The sequence below is a fragment of the Danio aesculapii genome, chromosome 7 (assembly GCF_903798145.1).
Source record: "Danio aesculapii chromosome 7, fDanAes4.1, whole genome shotgun sequence".
Taxonomy (NCBI): domain Eukaryota; kingdom Metazoa; phylum Chordata; class Actinopteri; order Cypriniformes; family Danionidae; genus Danio; species Danio aesculapii.
Genome location: NC_079441.1, coordinates 71,937,263 through 71,957,086, shown reverse-complemented (window position 1 = coordinate 71,957,086; position 19,824 = coordinate 71,937,263). Strand labels below are relative to the sequence as shown.

Below are 19,824 nucleotides of genomic sequence, written 5' to 3'. Positions count from 1 at the left end.
TAGTGTATGAGTGTGTGCGTAAATGAGTGTGTATGGATGTGTTCCAGTACTGGGTTGCAGCTGGAAGGGCATCTACTGTGTAAAACATATGCTGGATAAGTTGGCGGTTCATTCCGCTGTGGCCACCCCTGATGACTAAGCCGAAGGAAAACGAATGAATGAATGAAATGATTTGAGAGAACTTCTTGAGTTGTAATTGATGCTGTGTTGTTAATGAATGCGTCACCTGCACTTCAGATCCAATCTTGATGGTCTCCTTGAATCCGCCGAGCGCGCAGAGAGCCGCCACCGCCTGTCGACCAATGGCCTGCAGCTTTGACAACTTCCTGCCGCTGCTGTTTCCGCTCTCCAGAATACTCTCAGCAAACTTTCCCAACTGAGGGATGAACATCAGAGCCCTGGACAACACCTGACAGAGACAGAGACAATTTAATTACAGTTATTTAACCATCTGAAATAGTGCAACAAGTATTGACATCCATTCATTTGCAAAAGGATGATTCAATTCAAGTTTATTTGTACAGCATTTTTCATAATTACTGTTGATAAAGGCCTGAGCTGACCTTTTCTGCAGTGCTGGTCCAGATCTGAGCGGTGTTGGACTCGGGGGCCGTCAGGAGGCTGTGCAGCAGAGCGATGACCTCCGCAGCCATACTGTTGGCCACGTGACCACTGATGAACGGACGCACCGGGTCAGACCTGTGTATGTTAGAGAGATACACTGAGCATGAATGACTTTACATGGAGGGTTTCAACAAGTCAATTTTAAAACTGACAAGAGATTTTCCACAGTATTTCCTATAATATTTGTTCTTCAGGAGAAAGTCTTACTTGTTTTAATTTCGGCTAGAATAAAAGCAGTTTTAATTATTTTAAACCCATTTTAAGGTCAGTATTATTAGCCCCCTTTAGCTATATTAGTTTTGGATTGTCTCCAGAATAAACCACTGTTATACAATGACTTGCCTAATTACCCTAACTTTACCCTAATTACCCTAGTTAAGCCTTTAAATGTCACTTTAAGCTGAAGACTAGAGTCTTGAATAATATCTAGTCAAATATAATGTGCTGTCATCATGGCACAGAGAAAATATACAGGGGGGGCTACTAATTCTGACTTTAACTGTATTTCTGATTGCTCTCATCACAAAGATCTCAATAAGGAAACTAAAGTATATTTAGCTGAAGACCTAGCATCTCCCTCTTACCGTGCGAGCTCAGCGTTCCTCTCTCGACACACCGTGGACTGAGCGCTTTTCTTCTTGTCTCCTGTAGATGCCGCTCCTGAGTTCTCCTGAGCGCTGCTTTCGACGGGCGGACCCACACTCACAATGAGTCCCGACTGAGCCCATTTATTGGCTTTCCTGAGAGCAGCGGACCCCCTCTGTCCAGTGATGACCATCACAGCAGCCGCTCCTGCCACAAACACCTCATTCTACTCATATCTGAATGTCCTTTAAATAAATACACTGATTAGTCGGCGCAATAGCCTAGTGGTTAGCGCGTTGACATATGGTGCAGTAGCACGTCAGGGCGTCACGAGTTTGTAATCCGGCTACCTTGAGGGACATTTCTCTATCTACCCATCATCTCTCTCTGGTCAACTTCGCTTCCCCTCCCTAATTACTGTCCTATCGAAAAATGGCCCAAACATAAATCTAATATAAAAAAAAACACAAAAATAAATCTTAATTATTAAAAAAACACACAAAAAACTCAAAAATAAATCCTAATTATTAAAAAAACACACAAAAAACACAAAAATAAATCTTAATTATTAAAAAAACACAAAAAAACACAAAAATAAATTCTAATTATAAAAAAAACACACAAAAAACACAAAAATAAAATCCTAATTATTAAAAAACACAAAAAACACAAAAATAAATCTTAATTATTAAAAAAACACAAAAAAACACAAAAATAAATCTTAATTATTAAAAAAAAACACAAAAAACATAAAAGTAAATCTTAATTATTAAAAAAACACACAAAAAACACAAAAATAAATCCTAATTATTAAAAAAACAAAAAAAAACACAAAAATAAATTCTAATTATTAAAAAACACAAAAAAACACAAAAAAAAATCTTAATTATTAAAAAAAACACACAAAAAAACACCAAAAATAAATTCTTAATTACTTAAAAAAAACACAAAAAAAAACACAAAATAAATCTTAATTCTTAAAAAACCACAAAAAAAACACAAAAATAAATCTTAATTATTAAAAAAATACACAAAAAAAACACAAAATAAATCTTACTATTAAAAAAAAAAACACAAAAAAACACTAAATAAATCTTCATTATAAAAACACAAACAAAACACTAAAATAAATCTAATTATAAAAAACACAAAAAACACAAAAATCAATCTTAATTATTAAAAAAACACACAAAAAACACAAAAATAAATCTTTAATATTAAAAAAACACACAAAAAACACCAAAATAAATCTTAATTATTAAAAACACAAAAAAAAACACAAAATAAATCTTAATTATTAAAAAAAAAACACAAAAAAACACTAAAATAAATCTTAATTATAAAAAACAACAAAAAAAAACACAAAAATAAATCTTAATTATTAAAAAAAACACAAAAAACACAAAAATAAATCTTAATTATTAAAAAAACACACAAAAAACACAAAAATAAATCTTAATTATTAAAAAAACACAAAAAAACACAAAAATAAATCTTAATTATTAAAAAAAAACAAAAAAACACTAAAATAAATCTTAATTATTAAAAAAACACAAAAAAACACTAAAATAAATCTTAATTATAAAAAAACACACAAAAAAACACAAAAATAAATCTTAATTATTAAAAAAACACACAAAAAACTCAAAAATAAATCCTAATTATTAAAAAAACACACAAAAAACACAAAAATAAATCTTAATTATTAAAAAAAAAACACACAAAAAACACAAAAATTAAATCTTATTATTATTAAAAAACACAAAAAAAACACTAAAATAAATCTTAATTATAAAAAAACACAAAAAAACACAAAAATAAATCTTAATTATTAAAAAAAACACAAAAAAAACACTAAAATAAATCTTAATTATAAAAAAAAACACAAAAAAACACAAAAATAAATCTTAATTATTAAAAAAACACAAAAAAACACAAAAATAAATCTTAATTATTAAAAAAACACAAAAAAACACAAAAATAAATCTTAATTATTAAAAAAACACAAAAAAACACAAAAATAAATCTTAATTATTAAAAAAACACAAAAAACACAAAAATAAATCTTAATTATTAAAAAAACACAAAAAACACAAAAATAAATCTTAATTATAAAAAACACAAAAAAACACAAAAATAAATCTTAATTATTAAAAAAACACAAAAAACACAAAAATAAATCTTAATTATTAAAAAACACACAAAAACACAAAAATAAATTTTAATTATTAAAAAAAACACAAAAAACACAAAAATAAATCTTAATTATTAAAAAAACACAAAAAAACACTAAAATAAATCTTAATTATAAAAAACACAAAAAAACACTAAAATAAATCTTATTATAAAAACACAAAAAACACAAAAATAAATCTTAATTATTAAAAAAAACACACAAAAAACACAAAAATAAATCTTATTATTAAAAAAACACACAAAAAAACACAAAAATAAATCTTAATTATTAAAAAAAAACACAAAAAAAACACAAAAATAAATCTTAATTATTAAAAAAAAAACACAAAAAAACACTAAAATAAATCTTAATTATAAAAAACACAAAAAAACACAAAAATAAATCTTAATTATTAAAAAAACACAAAAAACACAAAAATAAATCTCAATTATTAAAAAAAACACACAAAAAAAACACAAAAATAAATCTTAATTATTAAAAAAACACAAAAAACACAAAAATAAATCTTAATTATTAAAAAAACACAAAAAAACACTAAAATAAATCTTAATTATTAAAAAAACACAAAAAAACACTAAAATAAATCTTAATTATAAAAAAACACAAAAAACACAAAATAAATCTTAATTATTAAAAAACACAAAAAACACAAAAATAAATCTTAATTATTAAAAAAAACACAAAAACACAAAAATAAATCTTAATTATTAAAAAAACACACAAAAACACAAAAATAAATCTTAATTATTAAAAAAACACAAAAAACACTAAAATAAATCTTAATTATAAAAAAACACAAAAAAACACAAAAATAATCTTAATTATTAAAAAAACACAAAAAACACAAAAATAAATCTTAATTATTAAAAAAACACACAAAAAACACAAAAATAAATCTTAATTATTAAAAAAACACAAAAAACACAAAAATAAATCTTAATTATTAAAAAAACACAAAAAACACAAAAATAAATCTTAATAAAAAAAAAACCAAAAAAAACACAAAAATAAATCTTAATTATTAAAAAAACACAAAAAACACAAAAATAAATCTTAATTATTAAAAAAACACAAAAAACACAAAAATAAATCTTAATTATAAAAAAAAACACAAAAAACACAAAAATAAATCTTAATTATTAAAAAAACACAAAAATAAATCTTAATTATTAAAAAAACACAAAAAACACAAAAATAAATCTTAATTATAAAAAAAAACACAAAAAACACAAAAATAAATCTTAATTATTAAAAAAACACAAAAAAACACTAAAATAAATCTTAATTATAAAAAAACACAAAAAAACACAAAAATAAATCTTAATTATTAAAAAAACACAAAAAACACAAAAATAAATCTTAATTATTAAAAAAACACACAAAAAACACAAAAATAAATCTTAATTATTAAAAAAAAACACAAAAAACACAAAAATAAATCTTAATTATTAAAAAAACACAAAAAACACAAAAATAAATCTTAATTATTAAAAAAACACAAAAAACACAAAAATAAATCTTAATTATTAAAAAAACACAAAAATAAATCTTAATTATTAAAAAAACACAAAAAAACACAAAAATAAATCTTAATTATTAAAAAAACACAAAAAACACAAAAATAAATCTTAATTATTAAAAAAACACAAAAAACACAAAAATAAATCTTAATTATAAAAAAAACACACAAAAAACACAAAAATAAATCTTAATTATTAAAAAAAACACAAAAAACACAAAAATAAATCTTAATTATTAAAAAAACACAAAAAACACAAAAATAAATCTTAATTATAAAAAAAAACACAAAAAACACAAAAATAAATCTTAATTATAAAAAAAAACACAAAAAACATAAAAGTAAATCTTAATTATTAAAAAAACACAAAAAAAACACAAAAATAAATCTTAATTATTAAAAAACACACAAAAAAAACACAAAAATAAATCTTAATTATTAAAAAAAACACAAAAAAAAACACAAAAATAAATCTTAATTATTAAAAAAAACACAAAAAAAACACAAAAATAAATCTTAATTATTAAAAAAACACACAAAAAAAACACAAAAATAAATCTTAATTATTAAAAAAAACACAAAAATAAATCTTAATTATTAAAAAGCCTTGGAGTAACGATTGATGACCACCTAAACTTCTCTGAGCACATTTCTAGAACTGCTCGATCTTGCAGATTCGCACTCTATAACATCAGAAAGGTCCGACCCTTCCTATCTGAACATACAGCTCAACTCATTGTTTAAGCTCTTGTTCTCTCCAAACTGGATTATTGCAACTCTCTGCTAGCCGGGCTTCCAGCTAACTCTATCAAACCTCTTCAGCTGCTTCAGAGCGCAGCAGCACGAGTGGTCTTTGATGAACCCAAAAGAGCACATGTCACTCCGCTACTCACCCGTTTGCACTGGCTGCCAGTTGCTGCTCGCATCAAATTCAAAGCTCTGATGTTTGCTTACAAAGTGACCTCTGGCTTTGCTCCTTCTTATCTGCTCTCACTTCTGCAGATTTATGTGCCCTCCAGAAACTTGCGTTCTGTGAATGAACGTCGCCTCGTGGTTCCATCCCTAAGAGGGAAGAAATCACTTTCCCGAACTCTCACATTCAATCTGCCCAGTTGGTGGACTGAACTCCCTAACTACATCAGAACAGCCGAGTCACTTGCTGTCTTCAAGAAACCACTAAAAACTCAACTGTTTAGTCTCCACTTTCCTTCCTAATCTGTAACTGCCTCTCTGGCTATACCACTAACTGTACTCTCTCAGAAAAACTTACATTACTAATGCTTTGCTTCTTAGACTTTACACACCTGAAACTTGTCTATAGCACCTATCCACTGCTGCTCTTATAGTTGTGTAAATTGCTTCCTTGTCCTCATATATAAGTGGATTTGGATAAAAGCGTCTGCTAAATGACTAAATGTAAATGTAAAAAAACACTAAAAAATTTGAAAAATTTAAAAACATTATTAACATTATTGTTATTAAAAGACAATATTAAAAAAACACTAATTATTTAGTAGTGAAAATTACATTTTTTTTTATTGTTTTTAATTATTAACATTAGTATATAACCAGTATAGTATATTAGTGTGTAGTATTTTAACAGAGTATGAAAACACAATCATTAAGCACATTATAGTCAGGAACACAGCATTTGTAGCTGTATTTATAAACTGCTTACTAACATTTATTAATGTAGAGTTAATGCTTAACAGATAATGAATTACTCTTCGCTAACGCTTAATAAATGATTGATAGTGTGTAGTTATTATAAGTGTTACCAAAAACACAACCTAAATCAGAATATATATAGGCAACCAAGTTAAGGACATTTTAAATGAGATAAATAAATGTGTCTTTTTATATCTTTAACTTATGTTTTCCGGTGCTTTTGATGAAATGTTTGACCATAATGACAATTCAGCGCGACTGCCACAAGGGGGCGAATGTCGTGTGCAGTGTAAAGGCGGCTTACAGCTTTCACCCCATAAAAACAGTGATTTGCCACAGCAGATCTAACCTTGGTCATGTCTCGATCCATCTTCACCACCTTCTCCATGTTGGCTCCAGTGCCGAGACGAAACGGTCGACCCTCTGAGCTGCTGCAAGGTGTCGTAAAATACAAAATCAACCATAGCAGCTTCAAATACAGTATTAAATGGGAACTATTATGCAAAACTATTTATTTATTTATATAATATTTATATAAACAGTGTGTGAATATAACCAGCTTCTATTTTATAATAAAAATTTTTATAATCACACTTGATAAAGCCCCGCCCACTAGTGACCATCTCTCCCTCATTAGCATAGGATGTTAGTCTTGTTTTTGAATCTGCCACTGTGTTAAACAGGCATTTGTAGCTCCGCCCTTTTTTGAAAAGAGCACAATCTCATTTGCATTTAAAGCGACAGTCACCAAAACACCACAATTAGGATCAAAGCCTGAAAGGGTCAGTTTCAGAGAGTTGTTATACATTATTAGTGTAGTATTTTGAGCTGAACTTCACACACTCTAGAGACATCAGAGACTTATTTTACATCTTGTATAGAGGGGCATAATAGGTCCTCTCTCAATGAGGCTGTGTTTGTATTGTGTTTACCTGAGCAGAGGCTGCAGCACCTCGTGGGACGACTGATCTTCTCTCTTATGGATGAATATGGAGAGTTTTCCGTCCACCGCTTCGCCCTCTTCGCTAGAGTCTCTGTCGGTCTTAGCGCTGCTCTTCGGACAGGCTCGGCTCAGACTGGTTTCCGGCTCGGAGGCGCTTGGAGAGAGCAACGTCTGACAGCCTGAGAGAGGACATTATACAAAATTAAAGCCAATACAGATGTTAAGTAGACAACATGTTATTTATATGATTCCGTTCACAATCTCATCCGCTATTATTAATACTATGATTAAAAATTTAGCATTATGAAGTATTAAAGTGGCGACGCAGTGGCGCAGAAGGTAGTGCTGTCGCCTCATAGAAAGAAGGTCACTGGTTCGAGCCTCGGCTGGGTCGGTTGGCGTTTCTGTGTGGAGTTTGCTCGTTCTCCCGGTGTTGGCGTGGGTTTCCTCCAGGTGCTCCGGTTTCCCCCACAGTCCAAACACATGCGGTACAGGTGAATTGGGTAGGCTAAATTCTCAGTAGCGTACATATGAGTGTATTGATGTTTCCAAGAAATGAATTGCGGCTGGAAGGGCATCCGCTGCGTAAAAACGTGCTGGATAAGTTGGCAGTTCATTCCGCTGTGGCGACCCCGGATTAATAAAGGGACTAAGCCGAAAATTAATTAATTAAGTGCCTGTGAATTAACTTGGCTGGCACAGAATATTGAAAAATTCTACTGTTAAACACACACACACACACACATTATATATATATATATATATATATATATATATATATATATATATATATTTTTTTTTTTTTTTTTTTTTTTTTTTTTTTTTAATATGTGTACATTTTAAATACATAAATAACTAAGTTTATTTATAAGTAGCAAGTAAATGCAAAACTCATTTGAAAAATATACATATGTCAACAAAACTCCTCATTTTCCTAATTCACAGGCAATTTATTAGCATTAATATATATTAATGCAATGACTTAATGCAATTCAATATATTTGTTAACAATTTATTTATTTTTATTCAAATATTTTGGGATTAGCAAGATTTTAAAGAAATTATTCCTTTAATTTAGCAAGAACTGATCTAATTAATCAAAGGCAATATTAATTTAAATATCAAATAAGAACAGAATTTTTTATTTCATTTGAATTATTACTTTTTTACTCTTCTTAATAATTAAAAATTTCACAGTATTATTGTTTTTATTATTATTTAATTTTTGATTAAAACAAATTACAGCCTTGATGAGTCTAATAGACGTCTTTACAAAAAACTAAATAAGTAAATAACTTTCTGACAGCAAATTTTCAAGAGTCCTGTAATGTAGCCTTTATAACTATGCAATACTTCAGTCACACTTGGTTTTAGTTATTACTGTCTCTCTCTCTCTCTCATACCTGGCACCACATAGTCCGCCAGTTTGGCGAGCAGCAGAGATGCGATGCGGAAGGCAGGGTCGCTGGCGTCCTGCTGCTCGGCGTCCAGTGCGTTTGTGGAGTAGCTCCAGGACGGCAGAGCTACATTCCCACAATCCTCCACACTCATGAGCGGCAGCGCGGCGCGGCACAGCTGCAGGATGATCAGCACCAGTTTGGGCGACGGCCGCTGGTCCAGAAGCAGAGACAGCAGCTTGGACACACAGGCAGGCTGGCTCAGGATGGTCTTGCCTATGTGACTCCTGCATAGAGGAGAAATGAAGATTCATCTGTGGACACTTTTCACAAGACTGTGAAAAACATTTAATCATAAATCATTGAAAATCTTATATTTGCATGCATATATTTTGGAAAATGTTTATTTATTCATTCATTCATTTTCTTGTCGGCTTAGTCCCTTTAATAATCTGGGGTCGCCACAGCAGAATGAACCGCCAATTTATCAAGCACATGTTTTACGCAGCGGATGCCCTTCCAGCAACAACCCATCTCCGGGAAACATCCACACATACTCATTCACACTCATACACTATGGAAAATTTAGCCTACCCAATTCACCAGTACCGCATGTCTTTGGACTGTGGGGGAAACCGGAGCACCCGGAGGAAACCCACGCAAACGCAGGGAGAACATGCAAACTCCACACAGAAACACCAACTGACCCAGCCGAGGCTCGAACCAGCGACCTTCTTGCTGTGAGGCGACAGCACTACCTACTGCGCCACTGCGTCGCCATGTTTATTTATATTTAGACATAAAATATTGGAGCGGATGTTGGAGTGGCCTAGTCAAAGTCCTGACCTGAATCCAACTGAGATGCTGTGAAATGGCCTTAAAAAGGCGGTTCCTGTTTAAAAACCCTGCTATTTGCTCAACCAGTTATTATATTATAATAGTCAAAAATACGATGTACAAGTCAAAATTAATTTTTCTTTTAATCCCCAAAATTATTAGGATATGAAGTAGGCATGGGATGATAACAATTTTCAAGGTTTACCGTGGTTTGGAAAAGTCAAGGTTTTAAAACCGCAAACATTTGCTGTTATACCGTTCCTCCAGTATATACAAGGTTTTTTTGTTATTGTTTTTTTTAAATGTTTATGACAATTTGATTTAGTTTGTTAGGGCGACAGTATCTCCAGCAGAAAAGCCTCCTCCACATCAAAACTACTGTTACAAATAATTTTAAATGTTTCTTATAATAAGTGAAGTTTAGTTATAAACTAATTTGGAGAGGATCACGTGCTTATGATTGCTAGCGGCTGGATCCGCATTATCCAATTCTTAATGCACCAATCAGACGACTCTTAAGCTACTACAAATACCCTGGGTTACGTACCACCGCTATTTTCATTTTGCAGAATCCCCCCATCCACCCCTGCTCCTCCTCCTTCCTAGATGGGTGACACGGTGGCCCAGTGCTCAGCACTGTTGCCTCACAGCAAGAATGTCTCTGGTTCTAGGCTTTACCAAACCAGCAGACATTTCTGTGTGGAGTTTGCATTTTCTCCCCGTGCGAACGTGGGTTTCCCCCAGGTTCCCCGGTTTCCTCCCACCGTCCAAAAAACATGCAGCATAAGTTAATTGACTAATCCAAACCGGCACTATAGACATGCTCCTAGTAACTGGTTATCTCTCAAGAGCAAACACTGGCTGTTCATTGATTTATTACAGCGGGGGAGTTCTCGAGATCTACCTTAGCTCAAACTCCCCTCTCACCTTGCAACGGGAGGGAGCCCCGGGCTCGAGGATCTTATGGGCTCTCTCCCGGGACAGCATGCCAAACAAGCTTATAATTAATCATCAGCAAGTGTGAACTCTTGAAAATATATTTAGTGCAATGGGGAAAAAGTTGTTTTTTACCCACACATTTAAAAAGAACATATTTTAGAGAAGTAATTACAATACTAAGATACCGTGAAAGCGTGATATTTTTATCCAAAGTTATCATACAGTCAGAATCTTATACTGGTCCATCCCTAATATGAAGATAAAAATCGTGTTGCCTTAAGATAGTGTGCAGTGCTGGCAAAGATTAATCGCAATTAATCACATGCAAAATAAAAGATTGTTTTGACAATTAATGTGTGCTGTGTATATTTATTATGTATATATAAACACACACATGCTTGCATGCATATATTTGAGAAAATGTTTATTTATATTTAGATAAATATTGAATTGGGTGACGCAGTAGGTAGTGCTGTCGCCTCACAGCAAGAAGGTCGCTGGTTCGAGCCTCGGCTGAGTCAGTTGGCATTTCTGTGTGGAGTTTGCATGTTCTCCCTGTGTTCGCGTGGATTTCCTCCGGGTGCTCCGGTTTCCCCCACAGTCCAAAGACATGCGGTACAGGTGAATTGGGTTAGCTAAATTGCCGGTAGTGTATGTATCAATGAGTGTGTGTGGATGTTTCCCAGAGATGGATTGCAGCTGGAAGGTCATCCGATGCGTAAAAATGTGCTGGATACGTTGGTGGTTCAATCCGCTGTGGCAACCCCAGATTAATAAAGGGTCTAAGCTGAAAAGAAAAGGAATGAATGAATAAATATAGAACTGGATGTTGGAGTGGCCTAGTCAAAGTCCTGACCTGAATACAATTGAGATGCTGTTGCATGACCTTAAAAAGGAAGTTAATATTCAAAAACCCTACAATGTGGCTGAATTACAACACTTCTGCAGAGATGAGTGGGTCAAAAGTGGGTCCTCCACATCGCTGTAACTGACTCATTGCAAGGTTTTGAATGCTTGATTGCAGTTATAGCTGCCAATAGTCAAAAATACAGTGTACAGATCAAATTTAATAACTTTAAAAAGCTAGTTTTAAAAATTTAAAAGTTAAAAAGCGTGTTCCCTTAAGATATTGTGTGGTGCTGGACATATTTATATATATTTAAGAAAATGTTTGTTTCTATTTAAATATAAAAATTGGAGTGGCCTAGTCAATATCCTGACCTGAATCCAGTTGAGATTACCTTAAAATGATGACCTATGTTCATGCTTTTTTACCCATGATCTTACCTTCACTTTCTCTGATCGTCTCATATGGCTTCCCCTACCATAATATACCTAAAACACTGATTGCCATGAACACTTGTCAATGGCAGGGAAGTGTTTTCTCTTAATTAACTAGTTATCTCATCAATAGCAGGGAAAGTGTTAAAAAAAGGTCTTCTTTATATATTTCTTTGGCTTCAGCCGAGAATTTTCATGTGGGTGCATCCTTATCTATAATATGCAACACTGCACAAGCTCTGCACTGTTATAGCTGACACATTCGAGTAATACATTTAAAATGGCTAACCCCAACCTGATTCTTCATGTCTGTCTGACCACAGAAGTGAAGGTTTTACCTGGACAGATCGTTGAGTAAACTGAGCACATCCTGCAGCGCATCATTTCCTGCTGCCTGGTTTCCACAGCAGTCTGTCGCTCGAGCCAGATGATTGGTCAGAAGGCTGGACACCTGGCGAGCCAACCCAGAATGCACTGCGTCTGTGGAGCCTCCTGTTTAAAAACAACACCGGCGTCAGATACAGCTGAACAGGTTCACGAATTACTTCTAAAACCGTACAACATCCCATCCTTGCTTTATTGCAATATAATTAATCTCAATGATAAGCACTGTGCATTTTTAAAAATTAAAGTTTCGCCATACAGCCTTCCTGTCCCTCACCTTCGACTTTCTCCCACTCGATGCAGCGGTTGGCCAGCACCTGAAATGCAGCCCAGGCCATAGTGGCCACTTTCTGCTTCTTGGTCTGCTTCTCATTGGAGCTGCAGTCTCTCTGACTGCTCAGACTGCAGAGGCGATCCATGAGCTGAACCAGACCACTGCGCACCAGACACTGCTCCTCACTCCTGTGGAGAACAACACAGTTAACATGAGAATCAACAAATCGCCCTTCCAGCCGCAACCCATCACTGGGAAACACATACACACTCACTCACACTCATACACTACGGACAATTAAGCCTTCCTAAAACCGGAGCACCCGGTGGAAAACCCATGCGAACGCAAGGTGAACATGCAAACTCCACACAGAAACGCCAACTGATCCAGCCGAGGCTCGAACCAGCGACCTTCTTGCTGTGAGGCGACAGTACTACCTACTGCGTCGCCCATTTATGTGTTATATAACATGTAAAACAGGAACCCGAAAGGAACATTCAAAAAGCAGCTCATGTAAACACCTTAATCATATCATTGTCTTACTCGGATTAAAGCAAAAATTTGATTACTGAAGTCCATGTAAATGTAAATAGATTGAGTTTAAACTACCATTTTAGCGTAGTCAATGACCAAAACTCATTCACTTTAATAGGAGAGTAATATATTTGAGGAGATGTTCTCTCTGTGTTGGTGTGGGTTTCCCCCATAGTCCAAACACATGCACTATAGGTGAATTAGATGTGCTATATTGGTCATATTGTATGTGTGCGTATGAATGCCAGAGTGAATGGATGTTTCCCAGTACTGGGTTGCAGCTGGAGGGGCATCCGCTGTGAAAAACATAAGCCGGAATAGTTGGTGGTTCATTCTCGATAAATAAGGGACTAAGCTGAAGGAAAATGAACGAAGGAGTTTTGAACATGTGCATAAGCTCTGGATCTGCTTGCCTGGTGTAGGGGATGGTGCAGAGCAGGCCGATGCTGTTGGCACAGGCGATGGGGTATCGGGCACACAGAGACACCACTGACGTCATGGTCTCTCCAAACGCCTCCTGTACCTGCTCCATCATCCCACCGCAGGTCAGCTCCTCCACCCTGCGCACACACACAGCCATGTTAACAATCTGCCAGTCCAGCAGTATCGCATTCAAATATCATACAAATGAGTCTAAGAGTGTTTTTAAGTCACGAAAACTGTCTCGAGTATGAATTATAATTAACCAGAAAGCACAGTTGTGTGGAGTTGTTGCAAAGATTTTTTATGTGGATGTGTTTTACTAGTGTTTGCTTTAACTTGGATCTTTGATTGGTTTTTGTCCTTTTAGGAGACAAGCTGGTTCCTGGAGCTCGTGACGTGCTGACAGACATCTTTAAGAGCTGCATATATGCAGAGCAGGCACTGAGCCCCGTTCCTGCCAAACCTGTCAAAGTCTCAGATATTTACCTCAGCAAAGAGCAGATCAACTCTCAGTCGCCAGGAAACCTGCTGCATGTGTTTTTCACACACGTTCGGCCTAACAAAAAAGTGCTCGATGACCAGCTCACACAGGTGACCATCTCAAAAGCATGCTTATTTTACTTTAATCAATGCATTGTGTAACATTATGTCATTTGTATAATATTAATATTACGGTAACATTTTAGTTTAGCTACATTTATGCTATTAACAAAACAGCCCTAACACGAAGTGCAAAATCCCACCTTCAGATTTAAAGCTACTAATAAAAGGCTATATTCTTAAAGGGGTGGTCCACTATGATATCATATGGTAAACTTTAGTTGGTGTGTAATGTAGCTGTGTGAACATAAACAGCATCTCTGGATGTAAAATGCTCAATGCAAAGGGAGACCTTGGTTTTTACAGAGTTAGCTTAGCAAAGCCTACAATGAACGAATTTCGGGAACTACAAAAAATACTTCCGGGTCTTGTGAGATCACAACCGTACTTTCACAGCACGCACACACTGCGCAGGTAAGGGGCGTGGCCAGAGGCGCTGTAATGTTACAGCAGAGGGAGAGCTAAAATTCTGTTCAAAGGCTGCTATTTCCCAAGCGGCAACCTCCCGCTCTCCCTCGGGAAGCCAATACGGAAGTAACTGAAACTGCAATTCATCAAAATCCCGCTAGTCCTGGCTCCATAATAGAGCAAGTTGCAATTGAGCCCTCTGTTAGAATGGCCAACTTTACAGCAGAAAAAAGGTGTTTACAGCCTGGTACAAAGAACGATTTTGGTTCATATAGCTATTATTACCCTCCATGACAACTGTGAGGGGGGTGAATTTATTTATAACTCATCCATTTCCTTTATATTAGGTTATATTAAGTTTGCATAATTAAGGGCGTGGCCACTTGAGTGACAGCTAGGTCTCGCTGGTCGTCGTCACTTCACCTCAGCTGAATCCGGCAGATTAGCCACTGATCTCGGCATATTCATCGTATTTTTGTGTTGTTTTATGTGGCTTTACACAGTCAGCTGCCTTTTGGACTTATTTCTTACAATTATCAGATGATATGGGATGCTGTGTGCACTTAATTGTGCTCACAAACCATTCACGTGGCCTCCGTTTCCCATGTGAGTAAAGTTATATACTTGTATACCATCTCTATAAATGTATTTGTTTTATTTAAGATCATTTATCATTAATATTTTTCTTTAGACCCGTAAAGCACTCCAGAATGTGACAGATTGATTAGCTGTAGGCTCTAGATCAGTCATCTGAAGCGTTATCATACAGTGTTATGCTGGAGTTCATCTTGCATTTACTAACACACACTATATTTGAAGTGTTTGGAAGTAATTCGGGTTTTCCTCCTGTAGAAAAACGTCATAAGAGCAATGTTTAGTGGCTCACTGTATTACTACAGTGTTTTTAAAAGTCTAAACACTTTATTGATATAGTGTACAGCCAAGCACATGTGGTCAGAACACAAACAAGTAGCAGGTAATAGAGTATTAAGCGTTTCTCCCAAAGTAAAGTCTGTCTGCCAGGTCTAAGCAAAGTGCCAGCAGGTGTCTGTAGCTCCGCTCACTCTCCGCCTCTTTGCCCTTGTTTGGTATCCCGCCGTGAGTGCGATGACACGCGAACAAAATGGCGACGGTTGGCCGCGCCTACTTGTAGCTTCTTTTGCAGTGTTTAGAAACCTATGGGTGACGTCACGGATGCTCCGTCCATATATTTTACAGTCTATGCTATTTCCCCAGAGCTTCTTCTGTTTCTGTATACAGCCTTAAAACATCTAGAATAATTGTCAAAAATAAAGCAGACTACTTTGCGGATTCCACCTATTGCGGGTTGTTATTTACAACGTAACTCTAACGAGCGACCACTGTATTAATTTCCCACAGTGCTCCACAGTAAATGCTGATTTGTGATGTTGAGGTGGTTTAAAAGTACCTGGGTCCCCCCTGCAGGACCATAGTGACCGGTCCGACCAGATGAGTGACTCCACCGACGCGGACGGCAGCGGTCAGCAGCTCCCGCATGTGAACCAGAGCCTGTTTGCGTGTTCGTCCTCTCCTCCAGCGCGTCTGAGCTGCGGACAGGAAACTGCTGCTCGACACCTGCAGACGGAAGAGAAGAATATAGTTATGTTCTTTGTTCACAATGCTGTAGCGGCCGAGAGAGCTTAACGTGCTGCAATTTAAGAAAACACAAGGAAGGCCAGCAAATCCAAAATGATCCTCATTGGTTTGAATATATACATGTTGCAAATCCTCACAAAGCAAACACATCAAGAAAACAACACAAGCAAATAGTACTGAACACAACAGAAACGTTTCAAATGTGACTTTTTATCTGCGTTTTCACATCTTAGCATTCCCATTATACATTTCTTGTGCATAAATTAGGTGGATGGAAGCATTGCTACTGTATGTGTGTGATCTTACGGTCTGGTCAGGAGTGGTTCCTATGAAGGCGAAGAGTTGTCCCAGCAGCACACTGTACGTGGGTTTATCTTTACTGTCTTCAATCACCAATGACTGCAGGAGTGTGAACGAGCTGCTCCGGTGGCTGGAGGGGTGCTGCCGCCTCCTACAACACACACATATACAAATGATAGCCACTATAGTATACTATAAAATCAGATTTGAGCATACATCTGATAGAATTATAGACAATAATTTGAATATTTTATCACAATTAAATCGCTGCAGTTAACTGTATTGTTATGCACAAAATTCAATGATGAATTTAAAAGTAATGTATTATTATGCACTTTTATTTGAAGAGAACTGGTATATAAACAATAAAGAGCTATAACATTTGTTTAGCAAATACAGGTTTAAAGAAGCAGAGCATATCTTGTCTATGATTTTTTTTGTATGAAAAAATATTTTGTAAAGAGAAAATATTTTGAACAAATAATAAAATAATTAATAAGTGCATTGCTATGTATATATATATATATATATATATATATATATATATATATATATATATATATATATATATATATATATATATATTTGTGTGTATGTATGTATGCATGTATATATATATATATATATATACACACGTGTATATATATATGTGTATATATATATATATACACATACATACATATATATATATATTTATACATACATATATACATATATATATACACATATATTTACAATATATATACACATACATACATATATATATATATTTATACATACATATATACATATATATATACACATATATATACAAATATATATATACATACATATATATATATATATATATATATATATATATATATATACATACATACATACATACATATATATGTGTATATATATATATATATATATATATATATATATATATATATATATATATATATACATACACGCAGGCAAAAAACTTAAATGCATTATCAAAAAAATAATAAGATAGGAATTCTGATAATTAGTTTGTTTAGTTATAGTATAAAGGGCAAAAGTTTTATTTATTAAACATTCACTTCATTTATATAGTCCAAATTTTTTATTAATTTTTCTTTTCTTTTTCAAATATTTCCCAAATGATATTTAACTGAGCAAGGAAATTTTCACAGTATGTCTGATAATATTGTTTCTTCTGGAGAAAGCCTTATTTGTTTTATTTCGTATAAAATAAAAGCAGTTTTAATTTTTTTAAAAACATTTTATGGTCTTTAAATGTCACTTTAAGCTGTATAGAAGTGTCTTGAAGAATATCTAGTCTAATATTATTTACTGTCATCATGGCAAAGATAAAATAAATCAGTTATTAGAGATGAGTTATTAAAACTATTATGATTAGAAATGTGCTGAGAAAAATCTTCTCTCCATTAAACAGAAATTGGGGAAAAAAATAAACAGGGGGGCTAATAATTCTGACTTCAACTGTGTGTGTGTATATATATATATATGCCAAAACAATTACAACATTAACACTGCCATGGGTAATTTTTGAGCCACAAATGATACCAAATACCTCAAACAAATGATTTACTAAACACTCGCTCATTTCATTTTTAATTTAATTCAAACACATTTTTAATTGTTTTGAGAAATCATGAAAATTATGCTGGCAGACATGAAAATATTTTAACATGAAAAATAAATGCATGAATACAACGTCAAAACACATTTAACAAATAAATAAAATCATTGATGCACTAAAAAAAAAATCAAATAATAAATAAATGCATGAAATTCAATTAAATTTAAAAACTGATTATTTATTAATTAAATGCATTATTAAGTTCAGCTACAATAATAATAATAATAATAATAATAATAATAATAAATTCTTTTGGTAAGTTTATTCATTCCAAAATATTGGCATTAATGCATTGTTAAACTGTACTTTAACAAACAATAATTTGGCTTTAATAAATTTGCCAAATGAGTTTATTATTATTATTATTATTTAGAGGAAGCTGAATTTATAAATGCATGTAATGAATAAATTTAAAAATTAAACTTAACTAGTTTCTATGCACATTTATACATGCATTTCAGCATTAATTAAAGCGAAAGTATACAATAAAAAATGTAATACGTGCTACAGGTGTGCATATAAACGGTCTCTTTAGGCAATCAGAAATGAGTATGCGCCTGCTGACTCTAGAAGCGTTATTAACAGCAGTACCTTTGCGCTCCGTGTGTGAACTCCACATCGCTGCTGGCGATCATTTCCAGATCTGACGGAGCAGACATGCTGCGTAGAAACACTGGCTGCTTCACCACGGGAGCCATCGATTTAGCGTCTGACACCGACTTACAGGCTGCACGCAATAACACGAACAAACATTTACATCATATGTGTGTTCATGTGCAAACAGACCCTCCTGGATTTCATGAGATCACTGAGTTAAAGGCAGAGTTGGCAGCTTTAGGGGACAGTTCACCCAAAAATGAAAATTCTGTCATCATTTTACTCATCATTACTTGCTAAAATGATGAAATGCTGCAGACTCTGTTGGAACTTATACATGTGTGTGTGTGTTTGTGTGTGTGTGTGTGTGTGTGTGTGTGTGTGTGTGTGTGTGTGTGTGTGTGTGTGTGTGTGTGTGTGTGTGTGTGTGTTTGTGTGTTTGTGTGTTACCCGGTGTGCTTGTGGGTGTTGATGAGAGACTCTTGCACTGCGGAGCGATTGTGACATGAAGCAGCAGCTCCGAGCGGTTGATCAAACTCTTCACAAGCGCTTTGGTTTTAGCCAGAGGAACGACACTTCTCTGCTGCTGCTGCTGCGTGGAGTTTACTTCATGAAAAAACTTCTCTCTGAAAGAAAAAAAAAAACAAGCACACATTACGATTGGTTAAAACTGCAATAATACAAACAATAATATTGAAAAGTTCAGTAATCTGGAAAGAAAATGAATGAAAAAAGTTGATTCATATTTATTTAAATTAAAAAAGTGCTGCATTTTATGTCTTTGATGAATAACAATTTGAAACAAACTAAATTTGATTTGTTTGTTTATTGCCACATCGGCATCTTATGGCTATTTCAAAGCAAGATCAATGGATAATATACTCTATTATTAATAGTTTAAAGGGAACATAGTTTACCTCTTTTTTATGATTTAATATTAATATTCTGGTTCTTCTGAGTGTGCCAGTTTAGGTTCAGTTTAAAACACAATTCAGATTTGTTTATTATAATGTGTTAAAAAGTGTCATGTTGGGGGCGTGTCCACAGTTCGCTGATTTAGGGGT

The 19,824-nt window shown here is 33.8% G+C and overlaps 1 protein-coding gene across 1 annotated transcript in view; it reads right to left on the bottom strand.

The window, feature by feature from the left end:
* Positions 1-19,824, bottom strand: part of LOC130232520 (probable E3 ubiquitin-protein ligase HECTD4) — a 131,875-nt gene that overhangs the window by 65,620 nt on the left and 46,431 nt on the right. The window contains 14 exon segments of the mRNA XM_056462472.1: positions 227-409; positions 564-699; positions 1,209-1,413; position 6,427; positions 6,943-7,024; positions 7,526-7,715; positions 8,940-9,220; positions 12,329-12,482; positions 12,652-12,836; positions 13,596-13,742; positions 16,043-16,209; positions 16,537-16,681; positions 18,755-18,890; positions 19,211-19,386. Coding sequence (XP_056318447.1) covers positions 227-409; positions 564-699; positions 1,209-1,413; position 6,427; positions 6,943-7,024; positions 7,526-7,715; positions 8,940-9,220; positions 12,329-12,482; positions 12,652-12,836; positions 13,596-13,742; positions 16,043-16,209; positions 16,537-16,681; positions 18,755-18,890; positions 19,211-19,386 — 2,188 coding nt within the window.